The sequence below is a fragment of the Sebastes fasciatus genome, chromosome 13 (genome assembly GCF_043250625.1).
Source record: "Sebastes fasciatus isolate fSebFas1 chromosome 13, fSebFas1.pri, whole genome shotgun sequence".
Lineage (NCBI taxonomy): Eukaryota > Metazoa > Chordata > Actinopteri > Perciformes > Sebastidae > Sebastes > Sebastes fasciatus.
This window is the reverse complement of record NC_133807.1, coordinates 4,713,046-4,731,095: the sequence shown is the minus strand read 5'-3', so window position 1 is coordinate 4,731,095 and position 18,050 is coordinate 4,713,046. Positions and strand designations below refer to the sequence as shown.

At 41.1% G+C, this 18,050-nt stretch overlaps 1 protein-coding gene across 17 annotated transcripts in view; it reads right to left on the bottom strand.

The window, feature by feature from the left end:
• Window positions 1-18,050, bottom strand: part of rbfox1 (RNA binding fox-1 homolog 1) — a 352,975-nt gene that overhangs the window by 20,904 nt on the left and 314,021 nt on the right. For all 17 annotated transcript variants that reach the window (XR_012596879.1, XR_012596878.1, XM_074657310.1 and 14 more), the window contains one exon: window positions 6,844-6,908. Coding sequence is in view for 15 of the 17 variants with exons in the window: in XM_074657310.1 (XP_074513411.1) it covers window positions 6,844-6,908 (65 nt within the window). In the remaining 2 variants the exon portion in view is untranslated. The remainder of the gene's footprint in view (window positions 1-6,843; window positions 6,909-18,050) is intronic.

Genomic DNA, 18,050 nt, shown 5'->3' with positions numbered 1-18,050 from the left:
TATGTACATGACATGTATATGTAGTGTAAAGCGCTTTGAGTGGATGGAAGACTAGAAAAACGCTATATAAATGCAAGTCCAAGTCCATTATCCAAAGGAAACTCTATGGCAGTCTGGCCAGTGGTTGTGGACATAGTGTGGACCAGAGTTTTGAGTGGAGCAACATTTTACTCGTGATTTTTTGTACCTCCTTTATACATACACATTAAATGTAATAATCCCAATGGCTGTGATTAAGTCCGGGAAACAGTCAGAGGAAATTAGCCAAGAAAGAGACGGAGTTCACATGATACAGAGAAAGAAATCAAAGCCACAAAGCCTCATGAAAATAGATTAAATATATAAACAATCAAAGAATAGAGAATCAGTGAGTTTTCTATTTTTAGAAAGAAATAGACAGCAGCAGTGTTTATTCCAAGTGAGCAGCCGTGCTGTGGCCAACCAGTCCACCCCCTTCTCCCCTTCCTCCCCTCTGTGTCCTAGCCCAGTCATGATAAGGGCCAATCAGGGGCCAGGGCCTGTGCCCATAATTGAGCTGATTTGCATAGCGGCCCAGTGGTTGAAGCGATTAGAAGTTAATCCCGATTAGTTTTGGACATTGCTATTCACTATGCAGCCCCCCCAACACCCACACTCAGCCCAGCACTGCATTTGACCTATCTTATCTCACAGCGCAGAGCCCTAACCCATCATCAGTGTGTGTGTGTGACAGTGTGTATGTGAGAGAGTGTGTGGTAAGCTGCAAGTACAACACAAATTCAAATGCAATTTGAGTCAAATGCATTTTTTAAAATGACCCTGAGGTGAAAAGATAAACATGGAAACAACATTTTCAACAGCTCTACAAAACGGTTGGGAGCCTGGTCAAATGCACAAGGTTTTTTGGATAGAGCGAAAAAATAAATCTTTCCAAAAATGTGCACAGTTATGCAACCATAATATGGTCTATTAACCAGCTACAGTACTGCGGTCTAGATGACCTAAAAGTGTAGTTTTCCTGGTCATTTTGCAGAATAATTACCTATTTTGTTCTTATTTTGAAGGGGATTTCCATTTTAGATAAGCAGCAAGCGCTTTCTGTCTGAGAGAAAGATGGGAAGATCACTCGTGTCTGTGGGTTGCGTAAGAAGCATTAGCAGCTCTGTGAGACTTACGCTTCGTCCATACGGGGAACGTCAGGAGCGCGTGGCGTAGCGGCTGCGTGGCGTAGCGTGGCGTGGCGTGGCGTGGCGGCTGCGTGATTGACGGGTCAGGTGTTCACATCAGCTGTGTTTCAGCTGCGTGTCAGCTGCTGCTGTCAGCCCTTTCTTTCTACATAGTTTGCCTTTCATAATGGCCATTTAATTTAATTATAAATGTCATTTATATTTATTTTATACGGAGAAAGGTTAAGAAACGTGTGGTAGTTTGTAAATAATAATAATAATCCACAATTAAAACCCCGTACTATATTCATTCATTGAGCTCTCCAAGTCACTGTATGTTCTACAAATTTCAGAATAAAAGCCTTGTTTTAACAAATGAAGGAATTCTGTCCACAGAAAAAACGCTTGAGGGCTTTTATTTCGAAATGAAAGCAGGAAGTGTTGATTTGAAAATAAATCCTTACTTTTTTTCATCTCTAACATTTTCTACTGATTTAGACATTGAAACTGTAGCAATGTTGCTGATATGATGTTAATATACAGTCGATAGATCACTTTCACTGTCTGTTGTTGCTGTGAACCGCGCGGCTCGCGTAAAAAATAGGCGAGACCTCGAATCTCTAGAAAAGACGCAGCCCCGAGACGCGCTTGAGACGCACGGGCAGTGTGGCTGCTCTAACCTGTTAGCACGGACGCTGATATAAAAAACAACAGGTAACGCAGCCGCCACGCACTCCTGGCGTTCCCATTGTGGATGAAGCTTGTACGTTGGCACAGCGGTGCTTTGAGCTAAATGCTAAATCAGCATGACGAAAAATACAAAGTACAGCTGAGGCTGACGGGATATTTGCCAAACAATTGGGACAATTGAAGTTTTGACCTGATGATGGGGCTAGATGGAAAGTTAAGGCATCACCAATATTGAAACAAATTCATGGAACATGAATGTGTCACCAATAGTTGTTGAGACGTTTCACTCTGAACCAGAAAAGTCAGCCTTGTGATGGTGGTGCTAGAGGGAAAAGTCAGGGGATCATCTAAGTCATTAGGATGCATCCTCTGAGCACCGTGAATGAATGTACTGAATTTATTGGCTATCCGTCCAATAGCTGAGATATTTCCGTTGGATATTGTCATCCCGAGAGCCTACCATGGCTAAAAATGTGCTTAAAGACCACAATCAAGCCATTTAGTTTGCTTAACTGTGAGTTTGTTGGTGACTAATGAGGCCTCCATTTTGGAATGAAAAGATTCTCCGTCAATGATGGCATGTGAGACTAAAACTCATGGATTGTAAGACATCGCCAGTAGTTCTTGCTTTTTTTGCCACTTGATTGTTCATTGCTTCTAAGGTCAGTTGTTTCTCTGCTGTTTAAGAACTATGCCTTGAGGAAGAACACTAAGATACTTGCAAGGGCATTCCTTTTAAAAGCAACTTTAATTGAGGTGACCAAACAAATGACCTTATTACAAAAAAAAAAAATTGACATGCATGTAGTACTTAATTCCAGGGATTCCAGATTCTGGAAAAGTCCCTGCTCTGGTAAAGGGCTAAAAAGTTTGTTCTAGCCCATGTGCATGTGTGTGGTAATTCTGAATGCTCACAATGTGCTTGCATGAGCATATCTGCATGAGTGACTGCATTGCATTTGCATTGGTTTGTGTGCCACATGAACCAGACTGTGTCTGGCCAGGGCCTCATACAGCTGTTGGTGCTTCCCATCTGTGACCCTTGTGGCATGAACATGACCAACATGGTGCCAGTTGTGTCCCCACACAGATGGGTACATCAAAGCCACAGAGGTACAAGAGCAAGCCCATCAATGCCACACCAGACCTAGGTGGAACATCAAAACAGTGCCTGGGGCTTGTTTAAAGCTCCGTTAATTGATTGTTTGGCCACTTGGGAGCAGCAGAACAAACTGGAAAAAAAAACACCAAAAAATACATCTGTTATATTATCAACTTATAATGTGTTAGTAACCCGTTGCTTATATACACAACCAGCAGACACGGAGCAACATTGCCATTCATTACTTCCGCCAAGGCCGAAGGCCTAGGAAGGAGGTTATGTTTTCACCGGCGTTGGTTTGTTTGTTGGTTTGTCCGTTTGGAGGATAACTCCAAAAATAACGCGATGGATTTGAATGACATTTTTGGAGGGGTGAGGTGTGGCACAATGAACAATCCATAAGATTTTGGTGGTGATCCGGATCATGGTCCAGATTCAGGAATATTTTTAAGCATTACGATCAGCCAGAACATTAAGACCTCTGGGTATAACACATGAGCGGTGTAACTGATGACGCGTTGATGACGCATGACCCCGCCTCTTTCCTTCAGAGAGCGAGGGAGAGGGAGAGCAGGGGGGGACAACTATAGATTTGGCGTCTTTTCACATTAAACTCTGTGAAATTACAGTTGAGTTGGACCAAAGCACACTTGGTGATTGCTGGAAAGAGTAACGACAACGGTTTAGGTGAGTTTTACTTTGTTTCTGTCAAGTTTGAATGAAGTGTTTTACGATGCTCCGCTACGTACAGCTGATCTCAACATAAACAAAAAAATACACGTGGATGATGTCGCAAGCTGCATGGAGGGGGGGAGGGGGGGGGGGGAGGTCTGCGTTCTTCTAGTTTTAGCTCTGTTTTGGTCTCCACCATCTCCTGAGAGAAATGTCTGTTTCTTAAGCTAAAAATGCTCCACTTTGCTCACTAGTTAGTCTCCAACTTTATCTGTCTGCTGTTTGGTACTGGGCATGTAGTGTACAGTTGGTTTATCAGAGCTTCTTCTCTAAAACCAGCGGAGTTAGTAAAAGAATGAGCTATTTACAGCTCCGTAGAGCCGAGATGAACTGCCAAGTGTGTTTGTGACTACAAGCAACTTCTTACACAAGACATTACACCTAGTCGTTTGATACATTGCTGAAGTAGCACGGATGGATGTGGTCAGAGGTGAGCCCTGTTGCAGTTGTATCCACAACCTAACGGTAATGTCAAGGTGTACGGACACACGGTCAGTAAAGTCGACGCAGTGCATTTCGAATTTTCATTGAATCATACATACATGCATCAGCATCAGCATAAAGGCTTACACATTTTCTCCAAAAAAATGCTTCTCCAGTTGTGTGTCCATGAGTGTGCGACATAAAAGGTTTTAAGAAGAGATGGACCACCGGTATAACCTCCTTTTCTTTTGCCCATGTATCAGTTTTCCAAAAGTTCCAAGGCAGTGGAATAAATCTTCTCCACTTCAAATCTTGGCTCTCTTATGTCTCCCTTGGCTATAGCCAGTGTCATCACTTATAAGCATAATAGCTTCTTTTCAAGTGAAACTACTGTGTACCTACTTCATCTGCTAAAATATTAGCTGCTCTATTGTCTAGAGCCAAAGCCCTCTCTCTATAATAATTTTACATCATGCCCGTGAATTAGATGGACTCGTATTTCTGCCATCCAAGATTGTTCATTCAAACCAAGCTCATAATAAAAAATGAAGTTGGGGAAAAGTGAGGCGGAAGATGAATAATGAATGTTCCATGCAATTATAAACTGAAATTTCACAGCAGTGCTTAGTAATTTAACACAAATTATTCATTGTGTTATGAATATATCTATTATTAGTAAAGTGGGGAGGGACATATGGGAGATAAACACCCTCAAATAGCATTTCAGCCCCAGAAACAACTATTTCAACTCCAAGCCCTTTCCAAATGGAGCATATTTTCACTAACCACAGCTATGACTCTACGTTGTATTTCTATCATTTACACTGGGAAGTTTTAGAGAAAGGAAATCCTGCAGTGCAATCCAATTAAATGGCCCTATAAAAAAACTTGGTGAAGCTTCCAATGTTCTGTTTTTGTTGAGAGTTTTTCAGGGAGGTATAGAGTGCTACAGGAAGGAGTCCTAAAACCTGGAAATGAGTTAGCATTTTAGTTCTTTTGTCTGGAAGTCAATGGGTCAATTGGGTTTGTTGAATGGGTTTTTAGTTATATGGCTGAAATAAGGTCTGTGGTTAACGCAAGCTGAAGAGATTTTAACATTTTGTTCTACGATATAAAATACGTTGGTAAATATCCCACTGGTGAATTTTGAAGCCTTTATGTGGCTTAAAAAAGGCTAAATGAGACTACTAGACGCCATCACGCCGACTCGTTTCAGCCTCCTTGTGTATACTTGTGCTCATGCGACCGTGGTGTAGTTCGTTTATAGCCTCACGTTAACTTTTCACTTCTGGCGATTGCTATCACACTTCAAGAATCATAAAAGTGGTGTTCATTTGTGGAGATTATCTTGCTGAACAAAACCTGTATAAGTATCATAAACGTTTGTTTGCCACAGAGCTTATTTTCTGCAATAATCCAAAACCCAATGGAACAATCCCAATGGCTTTTTGTCGAGGGAACCAATGGCGATGCTAACTTCCTGGTTGGCCTACAAAAATAGGTCATCCCTGGAGCACTCTATTGATTCAACAATTCAACCCCAAGGTCTCCATAACTTTTGAACGTGCACATTATGGTGCTGTTGCAATGTACACTACTGTTATATGGGGAGGGGGTGGGGGGTCTAGTATGAGTAGGGATCTGAATAACCAGTGTTGGAGCCAACCCCCATCACCAGGAAAAAAACACATTGATATTGGTTTCAGCTGGTTTCAACTACTTCTCTCTGCAACTTCTGCACATGGCAACTGCAGTATAGTTGAGATTATAAATGTATGATAGGCAATTACAATGCTTGGTTAAGGTTTGGGGAATATATGGATGAACTGGACACCTACGATACAGATGTTTGGTTAATTGTGACGCTTAGCTAAAGAGCTTTATTATATTTAAAGAGCTATTGTGTAGCAGAATACAGCGCTAATGTCTTTTTAGAGATTGATTTTATAGAGATCAAGTAAAATTTCAGTCTATTTCACAACTTGTTGGGATTTTAAAGCTGGAGTGCGGAATGTCAAGCAGTCTTATTTCTTGACTTTTAAATGAAGTAACATAAGTTCTATACATCTCTATAAAAAGGCATGCATGAATCAGAAAGGGCTTTCAGTTTAAACACACTTTGCCCGATTGTCCTGTGAATACGGTCCAAAAGTTACTGCCGTGTAAATAAAGCCAGCATATTGAAGTTAAAGGTCCCATATCGTGCTCATTTTCAGGTTCATACTTGTATTTTTTGTTTCTACTAGAACATGTTTACATGCTGTAATGTTAAAAAAAACAAAAACTTTATTTTCCTCGTGCTGTCTGCCTGAATATGCCTATATTTACACTGTCTGAAACGCTCCGTCTTAGTGCATTTCAACGGAATTGCATTGCTAGGCAACAGTTTGGGTCCATGTTTACTTCCTGTCAGCTGATGTCATTAACATACACTGCAACCGGATATAAACTGGGACACATTTAGAATGTTTATGTTTGAAACCGTGTAATGGTCTAAATATTGTATATTTGTGACATCACATATGGACAGAAATCCATCCAACGGCTTGTTTCAAACGCACAATTTCTGAATACGGGCTGTGTGTATTTCTCCATATATTGAGTGTTTTGATAGTTTAACAGTATTTATAAAGCACTAAAACCTGCTTTATCATATAAATGACGTGAAAATCTCACTTTTTTACAATATGGGACCTTTAAAGCATAATAATAATGAATATATCCTCATGTGTCAGTGAGTTAATATCTTACCTGTCACTGTATGCAGCAGCTGTGGCAGCAGTAGGCTGGGCATATCTGTAGGCAGCGTAACCACCCTGGAAACACACACACACACACACGCAGAATACAGACAAAAAGAGAAAGATTGTGAATTCAGTTCTGAATATTCTTCTGTCAAACAGTTTTCTATTCTACTTAATGCCACTGACACTGACACAATGAGACAGATATATCAGCACAAAAAAAAAACTTATCATATTTGCTCAATCACTATATCCTAACAGTAGTATATGAGACAGATGATCTGTGAAAAATTAGTTTTCCCTAGTGCTCCTATTGGCATTTGCAAGATTCCACCGCATCCAAAGGAAAATAACCAATCAGAGAAGAGCAGTCTCTAACGGTCAAACTAGGCAGCGCTGATGAAATAAGAATCAATGTGTCACTGCAACGCCTATTTTTCTCCTCAAATGTTTTCAGAAACATATTCTAGAGTATCGTTAAACTGCAAAAGGACAAAGTTTGTGACCCGGCCGCCATGTTGAAAACAGTCGAGCCGAAACCAAGCACCGCCCACCGGCCCGGGGCGAACTTTTTCATTTTACAGCTAAACAGTACACTACAAGATGTTTCTGAAAACATCTGAGGAGAGAAATAAGCATTACAGTAACAGAATGTTGATTCATATTTCATCGGCGCTGCCTAGTTTGACAGTTTGATCGGCGTTCACCCGCAGTGATTGACAGCTGCGTTAGAGACTCATCGGCTCTGATTGGTTGTTTTCCTTGGAATCTTTGCAAATGCCGTTAGGAGCACCAGGAAGACATAGAGGCACCTGGTTTTTATGCCTCTGCACTGGCAACAGTTGTGGCTGGAGGCATTATGTTTTCGGGTTGTCTGTACGGACGTGATAGCTCATGAACGCCTGGAGGGAATTTCTTCAAATTTGGCACAAATGTCCACTTGGACTTGAGAATGAACTGATTTATAATTTGGTTGTCAAAGGTGAAAGGTCACTGTAACCTCACAAAACACGTAATGACTCAAGACTTAATATGCTAATTATAACAATTTCAATTTCAGTTTGAGCAAATATGATGGGGGAACTCATAATTAATTTCAAGGCCAGGTGCCAGGGTGAAGTGACTGAAGGAGCTGATAAAAATTGTGAGGTCAATTTTTTTCCTAGAATAAAATTAGCTGATTTAACCACACCATAGCCTCAGAAAGGCTAAATAACAACAACAACAACATCATAAGGCTACTGTTTCAACATCAAATAATCCATTTATTAATCGGAGCATCCACATAAGAACGCAGCACTATCAGAGCGCTAAATATGTTTTGAATTTATGAACAGCGGAGCGGAGGGAGTCACATAGAAACAGCTGTTTGTGGCTTGCTGCTCTTTCTCTCTTTCTCTCTTTACAACCACAAAGCAGGAAGCAAGCAAAAAAAAAAAACTAAGGCCCTGTTCAGACCTGGTATTAAGATGCGTCCTGAGTGATCGGATCACAAGTGGACAGCTCTAAGTGCAGGTGTGAACGCACTCAAGACGCATTGAGGACGCATTGAGATCGGGTCTTTCAGACCACATTCAGAGGTGGTCTGGGCCACATATGACCACATTCTTTTAGCAGTGTGTAGTGAATGTGTCCTGGGCCACATTAAGGATCGCCTACTCAACTGACGTCCCGCTGGGATCTGAGGGGTCTCACTGCGCTCCTCATGTCCTGGGGGTGACATTTGACAGCTGTTTGAAATTTGATAAACAGATTAACTCTGTTGTTCAAATGAGCTTTTTCCAGCTTCCTCTTCTGGCTAAAGTAAAGCCCTTCTTCAATCGGCACGAATCGGCAATTCACGCCTTTATTAGCTCGAGACTTGATTATTGTAATGCACTGTATGAGGGTCTCAACCAGTCTTCCCTCGCGCGCCTCCAACTTATGCAAAATGCTGCTGCTCGCTATTTAACGAACACTTTCAGACGAGAACACATTACCCCCCGTACTTTACTCACTCCATTGGCTTCTAGTTCGCTTTAGAATCGATTTTAAGCTCTTGATGTTTGTTTTTAGAGCCATTAACGGCCTCGCCCCGCCTTATTTGTGCGAGAACAGGGCTTTGTCGTCATCTGGTCAACTTTTTTTTTAAATCCCGAGGTCGAGGTACAAGCTGTGGGGTGATCGTGCTTTTGCTGTCGCTACTCCTAAACTATGGAACAAGTTACCCCCTGATATATGAACTATCACTGACCTAGTACTTTTTAAATCTAAGCTCAAGACCTTTTTATTTAGATTGGCTTTTAATACCTAGTAGCACTGTGACATTTTCCTTATGCTTTTTATGTACCTTTTTATGATTTTATGATATGTTATGTTTTTTATTCCTGTTATTTCTTGATGTTAATGTGAAGCACTTTGGGTACCTTTTGGTTATTGTAAAGGGCTATACAAATACATGTTGATTGATTGATTATTGAATAGACAGGGAGCGAGCACTTGTCTGCCTCGCAACATGGAAACGGCCTCTGTGCTCTACTGTATCCTGTCGGTACATCTGTATTTTATTAACATATATCCTATCTATAGGCTACATGTCTACAGACTATCAGATTAGGCACAGGAAGTGCATTATTATCATACTGTCGGCATACTGTCGACATGTGTTGCTATTTTTGCTTTGAACAGAGTTGACGCCTGCCCGCCCGCTCGCTCTCCTCCCCGGCTCTCTGAAGCTCTGTACCCCGCTGGTGTCTCGCAAAGGCAGCTGTGTTAGCCGTGTGTTTACTACGTGTTTATTTGTATATAGAGAGCGGGGAAGTGAGATCGGATCACAAGTGGTCACCGGAGACGCATCCTAATGCCAGGTGTGAACAGACGTACTTAAAGCTGTCCACTTGTGTTTGGATCACTCAGGTCGCATGTTAATACCAGGTCTGAACAGGGTCTAAGTGACGTGTTCTGTCTGTCAATCTATCTCCTCCGCTTTCAGCAGTACGGACAGCGCTGCATCCCCCGGCCCTTACGCAACAAACAACCCTGTCCATGGTTCCGAAACAACAGCAAACCGTACCTCAGTCAATCATTTTTGTTTTTGTTCTGTTGTTTTTGCTATTTTTCTATAGATACATAAAGGCTTAACAGCTTAAACAACATTGGTTGGCTCGCTTAAAGTACATGTTTTGAGAAAAAAACACAATTAATGCTATTATATCAGACTCTAAAAGTTAAGTGGGCTTTGCTCCCCCACCCCCGCTCCACCGCCATATTTACCTTATAGTATGTTAAACTGCATATGCTTTCGAGAGCTAACTGAAATGTAATTATTCCTTGCTTATTATCAATTCATGAAGCGTTCTGTGTAAGTCTTATTGATGCCAGTTTTCTTTTAGTGTACGTGGTGTAACTGGGAAGCTATCTGTAGTAGTGTTTGTCAGCACTATGTCACACTGCAGTGCTGACATAGTGCTGAATAGTGCACGACGGTATTGTTTAGTGTCAGCATCACAGTGTCATCTAATATACTCAGTGAATCCTGCACTGTCTCCAGACCTGCCGGATCAGTTCCCTCCTCTACACATCACAAGTACAAATGAATACACACCAATTTGCGTAGACACGTACACACACACGTGACATGCCAGCACTGAGGCCTGTATTACGAAGCGAGTTCAACATACCCAGAGTATCTTCTTGTTATCTGGCTTCACTAACCCTAACAAACGAGATCACACTAAACGGTCCTACGACGGTGGTTATCAACTCGGTAAATCAACCCAGGGTTTCTCCATCTGGCTGTGAGCGCGTTCACATGAACGGGGCGGTGTCTGCAGCATATGACCAATCACAGACATGGACAAGTCCAAAGACTTGCAGACAGACAGTCGGAGGGGCATATTTTACAAAGGAAAAGTAAACTATATTAGACACATACGAAGAAATTAAACACATAATCCAGACTAATAGTAACACAGTTGAAGCTGCCAATTGCAGGAAGAACAGCTGGCAAAAGAAAAAAAACTCCCGATGTGTGAATGTGTAAATTAACAGACTTGCTCATTTAACGGAACACTCAAAAGTCAGATATAGTCGTCTAGATATAAATAGCTTTTAGGAGTGTAATGGGTGAATGGATTACACTTCTTTATACCCTGTGGCTAACTTGTGGCATGTATGACTATTTCAACCTTCTATCAGCTGCGTCCTCGTCTCCGGCGGTGTGAAACGGACTCAAGAGCAAGGCAAAAAATAAATATATAAACATAATTCAAAGCAGTAAACACCCACATTATAAATCCAGCTGTCCTTCCTGCATTTGTCAGTTTAAACTGTGTTGCTTTTAGCCTGGATTATGACCGTAACTTCTCTGTATTTGAGTAATATTATCATACAATAAGCACACAGAGCGCTTTCATACGAGTTGATCTCTTATCTAGAACACATAACCTGCTGCTGAGCAGGTTAGCTGTTCAGCATCAGTTACCATGGCGATCTACCTCGGTAAGAAGTGAACCACCTTCGCAGAACGGAAAACCATGAAGGGTTAACCCTGAAGTTACCTCGCTAACGCCAAATTCTGCATCGTAGTAGCTACAGGCCTCTGGTGATCACACACAGTAGTTCCATGTTAAAGCAAATTTTCAGCATAAATAAAAAAAATAAAAAAAATAAATAAAAATAAAAATAAAAATAAAAATAAATAAATAAATAAACGTGGCTCAGTTCGAGCTAACTGCTAACGGACGCTCCAGCCGTCTTCCGGAGCCACCACATGCTGTACTCGCGACCAAGCAGCCTCCTGGCGGCTGGGAGAACGTTTTCTCGTTTCTGCCACTTTGAATTTAATCCAATACACAAACTATAAAAACATACACAGACCACGGATGTATTATGACAAGCCCTCAGTGCAGCTCTCCTTCTTCCTTCCCTGGACTGAGGGCGGACTGGACGCTACAGTGACACGCTATCGCCTCTCGAGGTACAAGTCCTATCACAAGACAGGATGGGCCGAGGCTAGCTGGTCAGCATGCCCATTTCACTAGCTATTTCTGCGACACGATACATAGGCGTCAGCACTGTGACCTCTTCACACTGCACCCCTAGCGGCGGCCTATGCAGCTTTAATATCAGGGATAATAGAAGTGTAACAGGAGCCTCTAGCCATCACACACGTTTCAATTCAAGACAATACATTTTTCTGTTTTTGCCATATTGCTGGTGAGTGTGACAGCTCTCAATGTGCTGCTGGGCAAAAGCGAGCAAATAAATAAAGCAATACAAATACATTCAATACTGTATGTGACATACAGAAACGCAGTGCAAATAAAGGAAACAAGCCAATGCAGAAATGCTACAAGTCAGACACACACATCACACAAGATGTGCTTTTGGGGCATTTTAGCATTTATTGAGTAGAGAAAGTAGAGGCAGACAGGAAATGAGAGAGAGAACGTTGGGGGAAAGCCAAGCCGTGCGACAAAGGTTCCGTCTCATTGTCCTTACATAGTCAGAGCCATGAACCCCTGGGTCATCATGGAGCTCTATTCATTTTCATTCTAAGATTCCAAATCCAAGAATCGATTACTAATGGGAATATTGGTTGTACACCTGGTGTTAGCCTTCTACTAATAATCCGTTTTTAAAAGAAGTGTGTACTACAAGATTTTGACTTGAACATGAAACTTGAGACAAACTGGATCATTTTGCTTTTAAATGTAAAGTTAATTTGAGATACAATTGATGGTAAATGTAATATACTAAATGTTATCTAACTCTATAATGACATGTTTCGGACTTGAATTTGACTTGGCGCTTGTTTGTCTCGACTTGGGGCTTAATTGTTAATAGCAAAACAATGACTTTGTCCCACTTCTGGATTTTAGTGTTCTATAAAAAAGGTTGGTTTTGCTTTGTACAACTGCAGCGTTTCCGTACTTCATATATTCCTATCGACATGTTCTCACTCCCAACTCGTCAAATAGGCAGCTTGGTTAGTGGCCCCACGCGCCAAACTATAATGTTACGCAACTTAAAATAAGTCAACGTTGACTTTTGGTTGACTGGTTGACTGGGTGAAAATCCTGTGTTTGTTTGACCCCTCCATCGCCCCCCCGACTGCCACCCCAAGTGGAATTTGTTGTGCTTTATACTACGTAACCTGACTTCCTCCTTTACTACCACCATAGCTACGGCAACGTAGAGCGTCATAGCTTGACGCATAGGGCCACTGACCAAGCTGCCGAATTTGAGGAGTTGGGAGTTAGAATGGGCGGTTCCTATCTGCGGTGTGTTTCTTTTTGTGTATCTTTATGCTGTATATGTGTTCTCTAATTGATGAATGTATTTTGGCTCCTTGCTTACATGTTCAGACTTTGCAGTACACTAAGTAGATCTCTGCAACCACGGGTAAGACTTAAAGGTCCCATATCGTGCTCATTTTCAGGTTCCTACTTGTATTTTGTGTTTCTACTACAACATGTTTACATGCTGTAATGTTAAAAAAACACATTATTTTCCTTATACTGTCTGCCTGAATATACCTGTATTCACCCTCTGTCTGAAACGCTCCGTTTTAGTGCATTTCAATGGAATTGCAACGGAATTGCGTTGCTAGGCAACAGATTGGGTCCATGTTTACTTACTGTCAGCTGATGTTATTTACATACGCTACTACAGGATATAAACCGGGGCACATTTAGAATGTTTATGATTAAAACCGTGTAATGGTCTAAATATTGTATATTTGTGACATCACAAATGGACGACTTGTTTCAAATGCACAATTTCTGAATACGGGCTGTGTATTTCTTCGTATATTGAGCGTTTTGATAGTTTAACAGTATATATATATATAGCACTTAAACCTGTTTTATAATATAAAAGACATAAAAATCGAAATTTTTACAATATGGGACCTTTAAAGAAGAGCTACATCTGTTTATTTGGTGTAGTTTTGGTCTTGTTTTACTCTTGTAAGCAGTTATATCACAGCTTGCTAGTCTTTCTGTTTCCACTGGAAGCCAGCAGCAGACTGTTGGCTGTAAAATGACACACGGCTGAGGACCGCTGCCTTAATTTATCATAAAATAAAAGCCATTTTTCTCTCTTCCAGTCTCAGTGACAACTCCAGCACTTCTCACATCATTTCACCTTCCACCCTTCCGTGCTCTATGACTGAGACGGTGTGTCCGTCCTGACATGGGCAATGCATTATTACCCCGACAAACTGTGGAGGCGAGTAAACGACACTTAGTGCACGTGATGATGGGCCGTGGCAGGAAGATGAACAGGTTGGCCTGTGTTAGTCACCAGCCACCGTGGACTGTCACTCCTGACTGAGTGACTGATGGCTACCCTACAGCTCTGTGTGCAGGCATGTGTGCGTGTGTGTGTGTGTGTGTGTGTGTCTAGATTGTGTTTGGAAAGGAGACTAATAGTTGGTGTGTGTGTGTCTGTACATATGGTCAAGGTTATCATCTCATTTGCTGGTTCTGAAAGGAGGTACACTCTAAGAAAAAAATCTATAGAAAAACAGATTATGTCCTGGCAGAAAATTACCAGGACACTGAACTAATGTTAAGTCCTAAACATAAATCCCTCTGGTTAGACATTAATTGTTGATTTTTTTACCACAGAAATGTAAGAGGTTTTTCCAAATTCCAAATTTGAACTAAACTTTGCGTGATGGTCTCTGCCTCTTCTGACTTTTGCGCTAGTGGAGGTTCTTGTTCCCGCAATGCAATTCGTATTTAACAATAAGGGTAAAACTCCTGTGAAAAATCATTACAAAAAATTCATTCATATTAACACGGTACATTGGCCCGTATTTTTACAAACTTTTCTTAGAGTGTAGGGCCAGGCAGGACTCCTCCTGTATGTCCATTAATTTTCACAGATTTTCAGTATTTCTGGCAATGATTCTGGGGCACTGACTTCATTGTGCTAATTGCACAAAATTAACATCCTCAATGGCTACAAAATAACATTCCCAACATTAACCTACTCTGTTCACATTTGTCTTGATAATAGTCAAATCTCAAATAAAAGCCGCTATTGAAATAATGGCTGAGTCGTGTGGCCGCCAGGGACAAAGTAAGTTCTGTTCCTACAAAAGCTAGGTAAAAGCATTGGGAAATACTGAGTGACATAACCCACCCGTTTCAAATGTTATCAGCCGATTGAATGAACATTGTCGGCTGTTATCGCTAAACCATTCTAATACTTCATGGGTCAAACTGTACCTATACCACGTTGAGAAAGGGAAAGTTAACGTTGTGGATTGAAACAATACAACTTTAGTTTTAGGCAGCAAAACTACTTGGTTAGGTTTAGGGAGAGATTGTGGTTTGAGTTGAAATAAGTCCTACATAAGTTACGTAACAAAACCGCAGTAAAAATAAGTCATTGATTTTTTGGTTTCACATGGGACGTGAACAGCGGTCTCCCGAGTGAAAGTGTTTCCATTGCTCCTGACCGCCTCCCCAAACAGACTTTATCACTCTTTATACTATGTCAGCTGACTTCCTCTTTTGCTCCCGTCATAATTACTATGGCCACTAGAGGTCGGCATCGTCTTCTTGTATTTGTGTTCTTGATCAACCATGTCAATATATGATAAAGGCCTTCTGAACCTTCTGAAGGTGTAGCAGACCCCTTCTGACCCTTTTTCTATGAGGCCGATAAAGGCTGGTAACATCCAAAGCGGGTGTATTACCTGTCCTATAATAACTAATACAGTAAATTAATTAATTAATCAACCATGTCAATAGATGATAAAGCCCTTCTGAACCTACTAATAGGTGTAGCAGGCCCCTTCTAACCCTTATCTATGAGGCCGATAAAGGCTGATAACATCCATACTACATACTATGTCAGCTGACTTCCTCCTTTTCTCCCGTCATAATTAGACCACTAGAGGTTGGCATCGTCTTCTTGTATTTGTATTGGTGATCAACCATGCCAATAGATGATAAAGGCCTTCTGAACCTACTAATAGATGTAGCAGGCCCCTTCTAACCCTTTTCTATGAGGCCGATAAAGGTTGATAACATCCAAAGCGGGTGCATTACCTGTCCTATAATGACTAATAAGGTAAATTAATTGTAAAGTAGCACTAATTCCATCTGTAAGACAACAGTCATGTCATATGACTTTTTACAGGGGGTACCTGTGCTGAGCTGAGCGTTGAGCAATCGTCACCTTTTAAAGTTATGTCAAGGTGTGTTGGTTTGCAGCTTAAAACTAACAGCTCATTTCTTGTACTATTCCTCTCTGTAACAATTTAAAACTGATTGACTGGCCCGTTGCGCTCAATGTGTCCCGACCATGTTGGATAGACTGATTTTTATTGAAGATCTGCACCACTAACTCTATTTGTTAATTCATTTACAAATACATTTTATTTCCTACAGCTTCCTTTTTTTTAAGCTACCATCAACAAAACTTAACATTTCCTGCAGATCTTTCACTGTATACATGAGAGAGGTTTTGAGTTTGCGTTCAAGTTAGAAATAAAAGCCTGTCTCCAATGTAAGCCTGTTTCAGATACCAGCCTCTGCCGCTATTAGAGAATTTACAGTATTTCCTTTTTTAATCCACATTTTACAGTGGTGTGAACCTCTCTAGTATGGCTGAGTTCTTTTTCTATCTTATCTAAACTGCTATTTAAATTGACTGAACGCACTTCTAAAGTACCACTTTTTCAATAAACACAAACACAGGATCAGGGATCCCTTCGCTAATGGATATTAAATGTTCTGATTGCAGCATGGCAATCAGTCCTTGTGGCAGGGTCATGGTAGGCTAATGGGTAGGCAAGGAGGTTGAATGTTATGGGAGCTATCTAAGAACTTCCTCCTCACTCTCACACTCACACATGCACACGGACACACACGCACACGCACACACACACACACACATCCCTGTCCTTCTATCTTTGTGAAGACACTCATTGACATAATGCATTCCCTAGCTCCTTACCAACCTTAACCATAACAATTAAATGCCTGACCCCAACCCTAACCATAACTCTAACCTTTTTTTCAAACCTGAACCTTAAAACCAGCTCTGAACTCTCAAACAGGCCTTTGAAGTGGTAAAGACCGACCGCAATGTCTTCACTTTACAAAAATGTCCTCGCTCTGACGGTCTAAAAACTCACATCGGTCCTCACAAGTAGAGACACACACAAAAACACAATGCACCATTAGTCCGTACCTCCCTGTCACCGCCATGTCTGTGCTCATGGTTCTCTCTGCGAATTTCACCGAACTGTATTTACCGTATCTAGCAAGCCACATGTCGCTACAGCGGTATGAATCAAAATAAACAGATTGTGCCATGATTTAATTGCAATAGATGGATCAAAAGAATCCCGAAATAAGACGACAAGCAAAAAACTTTAAAAAACACTTGTTTACTGAACGGAGTTCTGATCGATCAGTGCCAGGCTATGCTAACATTGTAGCTGCTCCATCAACACTCAACATAACATCATCCAGGCATATTTATTTAATTTATACACCAAGTTTGGTCCGGTCTCTGTACAAATATGATGTACTGTCATAGCTCTGGGTGACCACAGATAGTTAAAATAATCTTTCCTTCATTTCTGATTCAACAACGTCAGGACGTCAGTGACGGCAGGAAGTAACATCGTAACTACTTCACGTAGATTTCAACGGCAATAGGCTTTTGTGACAAAACGCCACACAAAGTTCTTGCTCGAGTTGAAATATTTCAATACACGGACGATGCAAATTTGCGTCCATTGCACTGTTCGTGTCACCCGGCACACGCTTGCGTCCATTGGCGTATATACGCCTCTTAGCGTTGACTTTGTATGTAATCATGCCACGGGAAAAGTTCACGCGTTTGGTGTGAATGCCCCATAATGCTGTTTTTAGAATTTTTAAATCATACTGTGATTTCTCACTACTTTAACCTTCCAGGCAGCATTGGTTTGAAAAATGAACATTAAGAGGGTGATCCATTACAGAGAACATGATGAGTGTTTCACAACGTCAACTCAATGTAACCTCAGCGAAAATTCATTTTGGTAAGTTTGGCTTATTCCTGTTTTATGACACCTAATTGACTGTGGTAACTCAGTCAGACCTGGTCAGGGGCAGGTTATTATTATTATTAGTAGTAGTAGTATTATATATATAGCCTTGAAACATTGTCAGGACCAGCATATGACTAGATTTTTTTGAATTAATAAACCTTGTCAATTTT